General features: G+C 33.7%; 2 protein-coding genes across 2 annotated transcripts in view; both read left to right on the top strand.

The window, feature by feature from the left end:
- Positions 1–15,122, top strand: part of CNMa (CNMamide) — an 85,973-nt gene that overhangs the window by 31,555 nt on the left and 39,296 nt on the right. The window lies entirely within an intron of this gene.
- On the top strand, positions 6,386–9,508 carry LOC142235852 (uncharacterized). Its single transcript, XM_075307106.1, has 2 exons — positions 6,386–6,421; positions 8,861–9,508. Exons 1-2 carry the CDS (start codon positions 6,386–6,388, stop codon positions 9,506–9,508), a joined length of 684 nt encoding a protein of 227 aa, XP_075163221.1.

The raw sequence follows: 15,122 nt of genomic DNA, 5'->3' as shown, positions 1-15,122 counted from the left end.
AAAATTTTATTTCTATAGAAAATTTTGTCAAAATTTTATTTCTAGAGAAAATTTTGTTAAATTTTTATTCGGTTCATAATAAAATTTTCATCATTGTCAAAATTTTATTTCTATAGAGAATTTTGTCAAAATTTTATTTCTATAGAAAATTTTGTTAACATTTTATTTCTGTAGACATTTTTGTCAAAATTTTCTTTCTATAGAAAATTTTGTGAAAATTTTTATTTCTATAGAAAATTTTGTGAAAATTTTATTTCTATAGAAAATTTTGTGAAAATTTTATTGCTATAGAAAATTTTGTTAAAATTTTATTTCTGTACAAAATTTTGTCAAAATTTTATGTCTGCTTTGTCAAACTGAATTATATACGTATTGGATCGATCTTTTTTGATTTAATATATACCACGTATGGACTTACATACAATTTAGAAGATGGTGTTAGGAGGTTTTAAGATACCTTGCCATCGGCAAGCGTTACCGCAACTTAAGTAATTCGATTCTGGATGGCAGTGTTTAGAAGAAGTTTCTACGCAATCCATGATGGAGGGTACATAAGCTTCGGCCTGGCCGAACTTACGGCCGTATATACTTGTTTTATGTTAAAAAAAATAATACCACATTCAAAACTTTATTTCCTTAATTATTTCTATGTTGGGTTCCAACGATTTTGTACACTAATGATTTTGGTATTGATTCCGAGTCAAATTTGAATTTATTCGTTTTTTCAACTTTTTCTTCATGAGCTATCACAGTGCTTTCAAAACGTGCTAACGACAACTTACATTTCTAAATTCAGACTCGACTTTAAGTAGAAATTATTCTATGTATACGTTTTTAAAATAAAATGTTGAAAACCCTCTTCTATTTTTGAACGCTATTTTGGTTTGTGGCCAAGATACACAAACTCCACAAATTTAAAGACTATTTCATTAGTTTTAAGAATTTTTTAGAATTGACCCTAGCTTTCTTTCATGAAAAGATACCCATTTTTAAGTTGAATCACTCAAATATAAGAACAAAACGACTTTATCGGCTTTTGGACAAGGAAAACAGTTTACATAAGAGAAATTCACAAATGCTATTATAACCAAAATTCGTGTTCGTATTTTAAGGACATGAAATCTTTGCCCTCACCACAATATTTGTTCAGTGTACAAAGCAATTCACATCTACTTTTTTAATTTAGTAATATCATAATAACTTTAGAATATTATAATAACATAAAAAGGATAAACGAGTCAAATGCTAATATTCCTAATAATTTACTGACAGTTTATATAAGGAATTTGGATGGTAATAGTATATTTAAAGTTTACGAAAACCTTTATGAATACGCATAATGGCTGGAATAATTATTAATGTTTCAATTGAGCTTTGAAATTTGTGGAAAACCTTATTCTGGCAGCAAGGCTTAGATAAAAACGAAGTTTTATCCATATTTCAATAGGAACATGTCGAAAATAAAAAAAGCCAAAAATAGCTAAAAGGGTCATGAAAAAAAAGCCAGAAAAAAAGCTAAAAGCGAAATGCATTTTTTCCCCGCTAAACGTCTTCAAAAAAAGCCAAATCTAGCGGGAAAAAAGCTAAATTGGCAACGCTGGCTGTAGCGTGATTACAACAGACAGACAGACGGACATGCTTATATCGTCTTAGAATTTCTCCCTGATCAAGAATATATATACTTTATATAGTCGGAAATCGATATTTCGATGTGTTACAAACGGAATGACAAACTTATTATACCCCCGTCACCATTCTATGGTGGTGGGTATAGAAAAACATTGATAAAAATATAAAGTAAAATTGGTGGAAAAAAATTGTTTTTTTGACTGTCTCTCTAACATGTCTACTTGAACTGGTTAATTGATGGGTTGAAAACAACCGGTTAAAGGATTGGTTTGTACACAGAGAATACAGATTGGTTGTGATAACCGAATTTATTGCCAACCTCCTTTTGGCAGTTGCACCAACTATCAGTTGGCAGTTGTGTCACCCGACAAAATCGGTCGACTCAATCGAATTATGGGAACTCCAACTAATACTATATATGGAGTTGGTTGTATCAGACGATGGAATTTTTCGTTTGGTTGTGTCACCCATCCCCAATTACAAATTAATTTCATTTAAATTTTATTTTTTTATTTGGTTTAAATACGTTTAAATATTTGTATTAAAGATGTATAGCTAAATACAATGTATGATAACAATTAATGTCCTTAAAATGTTTTGGCGGTTGGGCAAACAAAATTTAATACACATCCCATTATGACCTTCAGTTGAAAGTCGACTTTTTTAAATATTAAAATGCATAAAAATGGATCCGTATTACTAGTTTTTGCATATAAGTTATTTTTGGTCGCTATAAGTTATTTTGGTCTGTGCCTACAGACACGTTTGGACAAGCAAGCCAATTTTGAAACCACAAGTGATGAACTTCTTCTTATTGCTGAGTGCGTCCCGATAGTGTGTTAGCCATTATGAAAAATAATCTGGCCCATGGCCCTTTGTATCCACTTGGGTATGTTGTACAACGTTGACATATTGGATTATTGTTTAAAAATAAATCAAATAAGATTAGTTAGATTTTGGTGCACTCATGTTTATATAAACAGTTCAGAACCTACCAATTTATTCACAATGACATCTCTGTGAGGTTCCAAGTACACAAAGCATCCTGGAGATATGTCATTAAATCCGATTGGGGTACGTATGATTTTTATGCCCTATAATATACCCAACATAAGTGATCCACTCCTATATCGTTACGTATCTTTTACTTACGTCCTCAAAATAATGCTTTGAACAACATTGTGGATGCCACTTTGTAGCGCTTTAAAAATCGTCATTAGTTACGTTTAATTGAAAAACAAACAAAAAATATCTTCTTTGAGAACCAAGTAATTAACAAAAATTGAAGTGACATTTAAAAATATTTCAAATAGGATTCGGTTGTGAATACTGTATGTCAGTTCTGATTGCTAAATGGCAGTTACGAAATTTATTTAAAGTTGGTTGTGCCAACAGAATTCGAAACAAATGCTTCAAAATATATAGATTTTGTTGCTTCAACCATTTGTCTTGTATCACAAACGAAATTCTATTGAAATGATTGCCAAATGATAGTAAGCATGAAAAGATGATTGCATTAAAGAAAATAGGTTGACACACCTAATATATAATTCTAAATGTATAATTTTCATTATCAGAACCGATTTCCAACCAAATTGTTCTCTGTGTGTAGGTATCTATATGGGAGCCAATTGACTCTTCCTATGAACTGAAGGGTTGTGCTTCACCTACATGCTCTTGTTTATTCCGCCTATCCTTAATTCAATGGATATCACGAACAACATTCGCAATATTCTTTCGGGTTTTTGTTGTTGTTTGGCAACTACCACATCTAAACGCAAAACACATGCAAGCAAAGCGAGAGTCTTCTATAGCGAATACAGTAGAGAATGTGTATTAGTGTTGGAATAATTACATCTTGTTGCTTGCCGGCTACTATAAAAGAGCTTTGTTTCCGCCTAATAACTCACTGTTCGGAATAACGTCAATTGCATCAAACCATCGGGCTCATCATAACTGAAAGCTATCAAATATTCAAAAGAGAGTTTCTTATTAAAGATAAAATTCAAAAAAGAGAAGACCGGAAGGAAATGGAAAATAATTTATAGATTTTATGTCAAAACCAAGATGTAAGAGAAAGTGAAGAAACCATAAATTATTATAAAAAATATTGCTAAAGTGTAAAATATTTACTAAGCTAAATTATCAGAACATATCAGTGTAGGTATATCACAAATTGTGCATATTTGGTTACCATTGACAGTGCAACAGTTTATAAATGCATCCAAAAAAAATTTTATCAAACTATAACAAAAGGTTAATTGAAAGATTTATTTATTTATTTAAGAGAATATTATTAGGGAGTTTCGCTGATGGCCTTAGCAGCCAATGCTACTTCTCTCTTTTTTATCATACATTTACTGTATGATTAAAATAAACAATAAATAAATAAATATTTGGGAGTTAGTTTAATATGGTGAACCGTTTTGAAGTTATTCCAATATATGTACACTGACAAAAAATATTGTCGTGAGGTCAAAAATTGCATGTCTTTAAAATACGAATGCTAATTTTACTTAGTACACGGACGAAACAGACTGTTTTCCATATGTTTGGGTGTAAAAATCATATGTTTGGAACTCACAATTTTTAACACAATATTTTTAAGTGCAAGCATACAATGTTCATAAACTGGCATAACATGTTTGGGACATATATGTTAGTATGTTAGAACATATTATGTTTGGGACATAAAATTAATTATTAATTATTATTAATTTAGAAATAGCATATAAACATATATGTGTTTAGAAAGAGAGACCTAGAAAGTATGCTGCAAGTAATAGAATGGAAGTAGCCAATTGGCGCCTTAAATATATATATACACAAAGAAAATTTCAGTAAATTTTTTTTTACCAGTGCATGCCTAAGGCGAAACATAATATGTTTGAAGAATACAAACAATATTTTGTTTGGACCAATCCTGGAAATATATATGCTTGAGGCAAAATGTGTTTGGGGTATATATTTTTTGGGTTGTTGTCAAAATGCAAAAAGTTAAAGAAAATTTCTTTATTTTTGAAAAAAATTTTTTGAATTGTTAAAGTCAAGTTGATCTTAGTCAAACAAAATTTTCTTTCATTTAAAGATGCCCAGTTTTAAGTCGATTCACTTAAATATAAGGATAAAATGGCTTAATTCAAAAAAAGTTATCGACAATTGAGCAAACAAAAAAACTTTATATCAAAGATGTACATATTTTATGCTAAGCAAAAAATTCGCATGTATGTTTAAAGGATTAGAAATCGCTAGCCTCACAACAATATTTTTGCCGAAACGTTATAATATTTTTGTTTTATGTGTATTTAAAGCTATATAGCTCCCCAAAAATGTCTTTTTATACCCACCACTACTTCTTAGTCTTCTAGAATCCGTAATTTTTATCTAATAGGACCTAGGACCTTAAAGACGTGTGTCGAAAATGGTGAGTATAGGTCCATGTTTTTATATAGCCCACATATAGACCGATCTCCCGATTTTTTTCTTGGGCTTCTAGAATCCGTAGTTTTTATCCAATTTGCCTAAAATTTGAAATCTAGAGGTATTCTAGAACCATAAAGACGTGTGTCGAAAATGGTGAGTACCGGTCGATCTTTTGATATAGCCCCCATATAGACCGATCTATCGATTTTACTCCTTGGGCTTTTAGAATCCGTAGTTTTTATCCAATTTGCCTGAAACTGGAAATGTAGAGGTATTCTAGGAAAATAAAGAGATGTGCCGAAAATGGTGATTATCGTTCCATGTTTAGATCTAGCCCCCATATAGACCGATCTCCCTATTTTACTTCTTAGGCTTCTAGAATCCGTAGTTTTTACCCAATTTGCCTGAAATTGGAAATCTAGAGGTATTCTAGGACCATAAAGAGGTGTGCCGAATATATTGAGTATCGGTACAGTTTTTGATTTAGCCCCCTCATAAACCGGCCCTCCGATTTGGGGTCTAGATTCTTGAACTACAATTAAGTGTGCTAAATGCTGTGTATATCCTTCCATGTTTTGGTACAGCCCCGTTACACCGAACTCCCGATTTTACTCTTAGGCTTCTAGAATCCGTAGTTTTTATCCGATTTGCCACAAATTGAAAATATACTGGCATTTTAGACCCATAACAATGTGTATATTATTTAGTTTTATCGGTCCATTTGGTAAGGTCTCCATATAGACCGATTTCACTTATTGGGGGTATAGAAGGCGCACTGAATGCAAAATTTCCAGATTTTACTTCTCGTAATCATTTAAATAATTGGGATGAAAATCTACAGATTTTAGATTTTAAATCAAGGCGTTATTTCATCATTTTCTTGCACACTTACAAGAGATGTTTATGATTCCTCTAAAACTCAAACAAAAAATTGTTCTTATAAATTCAGAATCTGATCTGGGAAGCGTACTGGTTGAACTGATCGGCTTGGGAAAATATCTGTCATCAAATTTTCGAAGGAAACTATTATATTTGATTCATGGTGGTGTGTATTTAAGATTCGGCCCGGCCGAACTTACTACTGTATATACTTGTTTTTAAGAAGCATGGTCACCGGGTTATCATGCCCACCTTGCATGCAAAGGGTCATGGGTTCAACAGCAGTTTCGACCTCATCACTTGGCATTGTTATTATCTGGCCACGTAGAATTATGTTTTGTTTCCTTGAAATAACTTAACCCTTTCACTACCGAATTAAAAGTAGCCATCGCAAAATCAATTTTTTTTCAGAACTAGTTTATTCTAGTCATTTTGGAAGTACAATTATGTAAACATGGATGTAGCAACATGTCCTCCTAGGTGGACACTGGTAGTCAAAGGAGTCAATTCACATAAATATACTTAAACACATTTTAATACGTGACCTTTAATTCTTTTTGAAAATGTTGTTTTTTTTTCATGTATTTTGGAAAATAATAGTATATAGCTATTGTTTGGAAAATAAGTAACATTGTCAAAAACAAAATGTTTGGAAGTATTTTTCAAAATACTTATAGGATAGGTTGACTTCATAAACTGTCTTCTAAAATGTATCCATGTTTCCCAAATTTTCATTTTAGTAAACATTTTATGTTTTGTGCTATGTTATTCAGCATTTACTTGATCACCATCTCTTTAAGCGTGATTATAATACACGATCTGATATGTAATCATCGATAGAATTGCTTGTTTCCTCAATAATCGAAAGCTTAGTTTTGATAACTTTTTTATCCGAGTTCTGGTTTACGAGTTCAAAAACACAAATTGGGTATTAAATCCTTTATTAAAACTCCTTAAGGTTTGAATTTGGGATATATGATATACAGTGGCGTGCAGAAATGAGTACATAATTATTTTGTTTTTTTTTTCAATTCTAAACGAATAAAAAAACAGCAATAAAAAACTCAAAATAATTTTATTTCTCCTTTATTCCTTCTTCAATTCTAAATAAACAACAAAAAACTTAAAAAAAAGTAAAGAATTCCGAGAGATAAATAAACATAACAAAAAAACTCGCATGTACTCAATTTTGCACTTTTTGATGTACTCATCATAAAACCAAAATCTATGGTTAGTTTTTTATTTATTATACCCTTCACCACTACTGTGATACAGGGTATAATAAGTTTGTGCATTTGTATGTAACGCCAAGAAATAGTGGTCACAGACCCATCTTTTAACATACCGATCGGCTTAGAATTAAATTCTGAGTCGATTTAGCGATGTCCGTCTGTCTGTCCGTCCGTTTGTCTGTATATGTAATTTTGTGCACAAAGTACAGCTCGCAATTTAAGTCCGATCGTCCTCAAATTTGGCATAGGGCCGTTTCTTGGGACAGAGACAATCGCTATTGGTTTTGGAAAAAATCGGTTCAGATTTAGATATAGCTGCCATATATATTTATCCCCGATGTGGTCATAGTTAGCGTGTTTATCAACCGATTTTCTTGAAATACCGTACATCCAAATATTTTATGAATCTCGAAAATCTTGCAAAATATCAGCCAAATCGGTTCAGATTTAGATAAAGCTCCCATATATATCTTTCGTCCGATTTAGACTCATATGACCACAGAGCCCAAAGTTTACTACCGATCTTCGTGAAATTTTGCACAGAGGTTAGAATTGACATTCTACCAATGCTTGGTAAATTTGATTGAAATCGGTTCAAATTTAGATATAGCTCCCTTATATGTCTTTCGTCCGATTTGAACTTATATGGCCACAAAAGCCAGAGTTTTGCCGTGATTTGCTTCAAATTTTGCACAAGGAGTACGTTTAGTAGTATAGGTAATTTGGTTGAAATCGATTCAGATTTAGATATGGCTCCCATATATATCTCCCGTCCGATTTGCACTCATATGACCAGGTGGGCCAAAGTTATACTCCCATTTACGTGAAATTTCGCACAGATAGCAGAATTATTATTCTAACTATGCATGTCAAATTTAGTCAAAATCGGTTCAGATTGTATATAGCTCCCATATATACGTACACCAAAGTTGGGGAAATATGGTAGACTGTTTCATATTTTAGACCCATTTTCAATGGGATTTTCCTCTAATTGACTGGATAGTTTCCACAGAGAATACAAATATGGCCAAAATTCTCACACTTTACACAAAATTCTGTTATGATTTCCCCATATCTTAGCCATATCCTACAAACTGCAATGCCAAAATTTCCACAGAACGGATAAGTTTTAAATAAGGCTCCATGTCGCCCGACTAGACCAAATAATATATCACAACCCACACTTGACCACATATCTTGGCGAGATCTAACCAATATCCTTGTAAAATCGCCACTGCTGAGTAGCAAAAATTGTAAATATTACTATAATTGTCCTATATCTCGAATACATATGTATCGCCTGAAAAATCATAAATCTCTTTTGTACAATTGCATTAAAATTTCTCTCGCTTCATATTTCTCATATTTTTTACTAACATTGTGTTTCATCCCAGGGCATTAGCCGATTTAAATTTTAATTCTAGAGTTTTTGTAGAAGTACAAAAAATTATTTCCATTAAAAGTATTTGTATCTGGAAATGCAAACCTTTATATAGCTCCCAGCAAATTTTAATTAGTTGAGATGGTAAGTCAAATGTTTGTCTACATAGTGGTGAAGGGTATAATATAGTCGGCTCCGCCCGACTTTAGACTTTACTTACTTGTTTTTTTTTTATGAGTTAAAGAGTTAAAGTAAGAGTTAAAGCTTTATTCGAAATGTACTGCAATAATATCAAGTAAAAATTCAATTGAAAAAGTTATCGCGCGATGTGGAGGACAATATAGTTTCCTTAACTAATAATGGGTATTCTTCGCGGAAAATAGCCATTCGTGTCCAAAAAAGACAAAATGCTACTCCCAAAGAGCAAATCAGAGGCCGCCGAAAACTATTGACCGAAGCGGACGCTCGCCTTATGATGGCAGAAATAAGGCAGAACAAGTCCGTAACGCCGAAAAATACTACAGTTGCCAAAAGTAAGCAAGTTAGTGAATGTACAGCGAGTGCTCCACAACATTGGTTATGTTTCAGCTTTAAAAAAAATAAACCTGCATTGTCCGAAAAGAATCAAAAAGCGCGAATGAAGTTTGCAAGAGAGCATAACAATTGGACGACAGATGACTGGAAAGGTGTTATCTGGTCAGATGAATCAAAATTTAACCGTTTCCAATCGGAGGGTAAACAATATTGCTGCCGTCGTCCCGGTGATACCATTCAACGTCACCATGTTAAGCATGGTGGTGGAAGCATCATGGTTTGGGGCTGCTTCACTTGGTGGCACATTGGGCCATTGCAGAAAATTGATGGTATAATGAAGAAGGAAGACTACCTCGCCATTTTGCAGACTCATCTTCCCGAGTTTGTTGCCAAGAGTGCCTATCCTGAAGATGAAGTCGTATTTCAATAGGATGGTGATCCGAAGCATAGTGAAAAAATGGCTTTGTGAGCAAAAATTTCAAGTGATGAATTGGCCAGCGCAAAGCCCCGACCTTAACCCGATTGAGAATTTATGGTCAATCGTGGGAAGACGGCTGGGATTGTACAAATCAACTCTGTCAAAATTAGAAGACCTGTGGGAACGAGTACATTTGGAGTGGCAGAATATACCAGATGAAATTATACAGGAATTGGTTGAAAGTATTCCAAAACGTATAAATATGGTATTAAAAAATAAAGGGTTATGGACCAAGTACTAGAAAATGTTCCAACTGACACCGGTATAGAAGAGTGCAAAATTAAGTACATGCGAGTATTTTTTGTTATGTTTATTTATCTCTCTGAATTCTTTACTTTTTATTTTGAGATTTTTTGTTGTTTTATTTAGAATTGAAGAAGGAATAAAGGAAAAATAAAATGCATTGTTGTTGTTTTTTTATTTCAGCTTAAAACCATACATTGACTAAACTACAAGAGTAGCTTAACCAACAGAGGAAAAGAATGTTTGTCAAATTTATTTGGGCAAAGCCCTATAGACTGCAAGATGGTTGGATGGACGCACGTTTCGGAATTACCACATTCCTCATCAGCATCCTCTACTTGCAGCAAAACTATCAACCAATTATCAGAATAAATTCAGGCAGTTTATTAAACCCAACAAAAACCGCACTTGAACCCTCCGAAAAAAGGTTTTACATTGATAGCCGGCTTATGCCGAAATAAATTCGAAACAAACATATCTCTTTTCCTATGCCACTGTCAAATCATCGATTTGAATTCACATGGCTGGGTTTATTTTGAGCGTGCCTCCTCTTCTTTTTCCATTTGTTTTGTTTTGTTATTGTTGGTTTTGTTCTTTAAGCATTGTTGTTGTTTTTTTATTTCAGCTTAAAACCATACATTGACTAAACTACAAGAGTAGCTTAACCAACAGAGGAAAAGAATGTTTGTCAAATTTATTTGGGCAAAGCCCTATAGACTGCAAGATGGTTGGATGGACGCACGTTTCGGAATTACCACATTCCTCATCAGCATCCTCTACTTGCAGCAAAACTATCAACCAATTATCAGAATAAATTCAGGCAGTTTATTAAACCCAACAAAAACCGCACTTGAACCCTCCGAAAAAAGGTTTTACATTGATAGCCGGCTTATGCCGAAATAAATTCGAAACAAACATATCTCTTTTCATATGCCACTGTCAAATCATCGATTTGAATTCACATGGCTGGGTTTATTTTGAGCGTGCCTCCTCTTCTTTTTCCATTTGTTTTGTTTTGTTATTGTTGGTTTTGTTCTTTAAGCATTGTTGTTGTTTTTTTATTTCAGCTTAAAACCATACATTGACTAAACTACAAGAGTAGCTTAACCAACAGAGGAAAAGAATGTTTGTCAAATTTATTTGGGCAAAGCCCTATAGACTGCAAGATGGTTGGATGGACGCACGTTTCGGAATTACCACATTCCTCATCAGCATCCTCTACTTGCAGCAAAACTATCAACAAATTATCAGAATAAATTCAGGCAGTTTATTAAACCCAACAAAAACCGCACTTGAACCCTCCGAAAAAAGGTTTTACATTGATAGCCGGCTTATGCCGAAATAAATTCGAAACAAACATATCTCTTTTCCTATGCCACTGTCAAATCATCGATTTGAATTCACATGGCTGGGTTTATTTTGAGCGTGCCTCCTCTTCTTTTTCCATTTGTTTTGTTTTGTTATTGTTGGTTTTGTTCTTTAAGCATTGTTGTTGTTTTTTTATTTCAGCTTAAAACCATACATTGACTAAACTACAAGAGTAGCTTAACCAACAGAGGAAAAGTAGAGGATGCTGATGAGGAATGTGGTAATTCCGAAACGTGCGTCCATCCAACCATCTTGCAGTCTATAGGGCTTTGCCCAAATAAATTTGACAAACATTCTTTTCCTCTGTTGGTTAAGCTACTCTTGTAGTTTAGTCAATGTATGGTTTTAAGCTGAAATAAAAAAACAACAACAATGCTTAAAGAACAAAACCAACAATAACAAAACAAAACAAATGGAAAAAGAAGAGGAGGCACGCTCAAAATAAACCCAGCCATGTGAATTCAAATCGATGATTTGACAGTGGCATAGGAAAAGAGATATGTTTGTTTCGAATTTATTTCGGCATAAGCCGGCTATCAATGTAAAACCTTTTTTCGGAGGGTTCAAGTGCGGTTTTTGTTGGGTTTAATAAACTGCCTGAATTTATTCTGATAATTGGTTGATAGTTTTGCTGCAAGTAGAGGATGCTGATGAGGAATGTGGTAATTCCGAAACGTGCGTCCATCCAACCATCTTGCAGTCTATAGGGCTTTGCCCAAATAAATTTGACAAACATTCTTTTCCTCTGTTGGTTAAGCTACTCTTGTAGTTTAGTCAATGTATGGTTTTAAGCTGAAATAAAAAAACAACAACAATGCTTAAAGAACAAAACCAACAATAACAAAACAAAACAAATGGAAAAAGAAGAGGAGGCACGCTCAAAATAAACCCAGCCATGTGAATTCAAATCGATGATTTGACAGTGGCATAGGAAAAGAGATATGTTTGTTTCGAATTTATTTCGGCATAAGCCGGCTATCAATGTAAAACCTTTTTTCGGAGGGTTCAAGTGCGGTTTTTGTTGGGTTTAATAAACTGCCTGAATTTATTCTGATAATTGGTTGATAGTTTTGCTGCAAGTAGAGGATGCTGATGAGGAATGTGGTAATTCCGAAACGTGCGTCCATCCAACCATCTTGCAGTCTATAGGGCTTTGCCCAAATAAATTTGACAAACATTCTTTTCCTCTGTTGGTTAAGCTACTCTTGTAGTTTAGTCAATGTATGGTTTTAAGCTGAAATAAAAAAACAACAACAATGCTTAAAGAACAAAACCAACAATAACAAAACAAAACAAAGGGAAAAATAAAATTATTTTGAGTTTCTTTATTCTTGCCTATTTTATTCGTTTAGAAATGAAAAAAAAAAATAGTTATGTACTCATTTCTGCACGCCACTGTACATCGGATGAATATTTGTTTGTTTTACGAACCGGTTAGCTAGAAAATTTATATTTTTCGGTGCTTGAATCATTTTCACTAATCTTGGGTCGAGTTCCTATTTTTCCAACTGCTATTCGATTTACAGAGTCACATGCAATCTCTTTTTATACCCTAAACCACATAGTGGTCAGGGTATAATAACTTTGATCTGCCAAAAAATGTGCCTACCAGAAATATTGACTTTAACCCCATAAAATATACACCTCCTGAGTCGATCTAGCGCTTGGGGTCCGTCCGTCCGTCCGTCCATGTGTCTGTTGTTCGCAGGATTCCGGTCCCAATTATTACCCGATTTTGATAAAATTTGGTATGTGGCGTGTTTTTGGCACGAGGACGAACGCTATTGAATTTGGAAAAAATCGGATCAAATTTAGATATGGCTCCCATATATATGTATCGCCCGATTTCGATAAATGGGGTCAGATTGCGTTCATTTACTAACCGATCGGCGTCAAATTTGCCACAAAGTAATCCAATAGACCACCCTTTAAGTGTGTCAAATTTCATCGAAATAGGTTCAGAATTAGATATAGCTCCCATATATATGTACCGCCCGATTTTCCCAAATTTGGCCATAAGTCCCTTATTTATCAACCGATCTGACCCAAAGTTGGCCACATCTTATTTTCTATAGTACCTACTATATGTGCAAAAAAAAAATCACCGAAATTGGTTCAGATTTAACTATAGCTCCCATTTGTATGTATCGCCCGATTTTCAGAAATTTGGCCATAAAACCCTTATTTATCAACCGATCTTACTCAAATTTGGCTTACTATAATGTCCTATAGTACTGACTATATGTGCAAAATATCATCCAAATCGGTTCTGATTTAGATATAGCTCCCATATATATGTAGCGCCCAATTTTCAAAAATTTGCCCCTTATAACTTTATTTTTGACCGTAGTGGCCTCATTTATAAACCGATTTTACTCAAATTTAGCACAAGGTAATCTCCTGTAATATCAATAAAACCTGCAAAATATAATCCAAATCGGTTCAGATTTAGATATAGCTCCCATATATATGTATTTCCCGTTTTTGATAAAATTACCCTTACAAATTTATTTCTGACTATAATAGCCTTATTTAGTACCCGATCTTAGTATAATTTCGCACAAGGTAACCTTATGTGGTATCAACGAAATCTGGGAAATATCATCGAAATGGGTTCAGTTTTAGATATATCTCCATATACACTTATTTATTAACCAATGTTGATCAAATTTCGAATGTACATGTATGTGCTGATTGTATTTAGACCTACATGTAGCTCTTACATACATCTATTATCTTATTTTAAGAAATTTGGCTTTATTACCCATACTAATTGAGCGATTTTATGTTTTTTAACAATGGACTCAATAAAGGGTGATACGGTAAAAATTTGGTCAAGGAAAAACGCGTGTAAATCGGTGAAATCGTTTATTTAAAAAATCAAATTAAATTTCTTTTTCAAGTTCAATTAGTATAAAATTCAGGAAAAATATTCAGTTAGACTTTCGCTTTTCCAAATCCGAATTGTCGGGCCTCACGCTTGACACCTGCCATCAGATTTTGTACAGCCACCTTGTCCACCTTCTTCGCCGCAGAAAGCCAGTTTGCCTTGAACTGCTGCTCGTCCTTAGCAGTTTTTTTGGTCTTCTTTAGGTTCCGCTTGACAATAGCCCAGTATTTCTCAATTGGGCGGAGCTCTAGCGTGTTGGGAAGGTTCTTGTCCTTGCGAACCACCTGCACGTTGTTGGCGGCGTACCACTCCATGGTCTTTTTACCGTAATGGCAAGATGCCAAATCCGGCCAAAACAGTACGGAACAACCGTGTTTCTTTAGGAATGAGGGGTGTTTTGGTTTTTTAAATGCAAAATTGAAAGAAATACGTCAAGTTTATATTGACCAAATTTTGACTGTATCACCCTTTATTAGTGGCATACTAAGTCTGTAGGTTCAGAATCAACTATAGCTCCTAATATCAAACATTTCTGTTCAGATTGTAATAAAACTCCCATGTACCCCTTAATGTTCTTAAATGTAGAAATGCGTTTTTTCCCCAAACCTATACAATTGATACCCCACAAACAATGTTTACTAATTCAGTAGGGGTGGTTTAGGGTCTATATAGTCGGTCACGCCCGACTTTCTGCTTTACTCACTTGTTTTTATAATAATTTCGAATATTGCCATTCCATAAAACATTTTTGATCTAACATAATACTATATAAACGGTTGTATAAATTGTGCAACCTTTAGCTACCGATGTCCACTATAGAGGACATGACTTAATCGACTTACACTGTATATATCGCACACCCAATTTAAATTTTTTTATGTCCATTAGTTAAATAACACTTTCTCTCATACAGAAAAAATCAACAATTGTATACTATAAATAGGTCTCCTAATGGCACAAAGGCAATTCAGAAATGACAAAAATGGGTATTTCACTTTTTTCATAGAAAAAAAATTGCATAGCACTGACGAAACACATGTTCGACTATATACAACTGTTAAATTA

The sequence above is a fragment of the Haematobia irritans genome, chromosome 4, assembly GCF_050003625.1.
Source record: "Haematobia irritans isolate KBUSLIRL chromosome 4, ASM5000362v1, whole genome shotgun sequence".
Lineage (NCBI taxonomy): Eukaryota > Metazoa > Arthropoda > Insecta > Diptera > Muscidae > Haematobia > Haematobia irritans.
The sequence above is the reverse complement of the archived record's forward strand: the minus strand, read 5'-3'. Positions and strand labels throughout refer to the sequence as shown.

What these genes read in the sequence shown, in the direction of transcription:
- LOC142235852 (XM_075307106.1), top strand. Translation starts at nt 6,386, where the DNA reads ATGGATGTAGCAACATGTCCTCCTAGGTGGACACTG. An exon ending in GTCCTCCTAGGTGGACACTG is followed by an intron (nt 6,422 to 8,860) that starts GTAGTCAAAGGA and finishes CAATTGAAAAAG; the next exon opens with TTATCGCGCGATGTGGAGGA.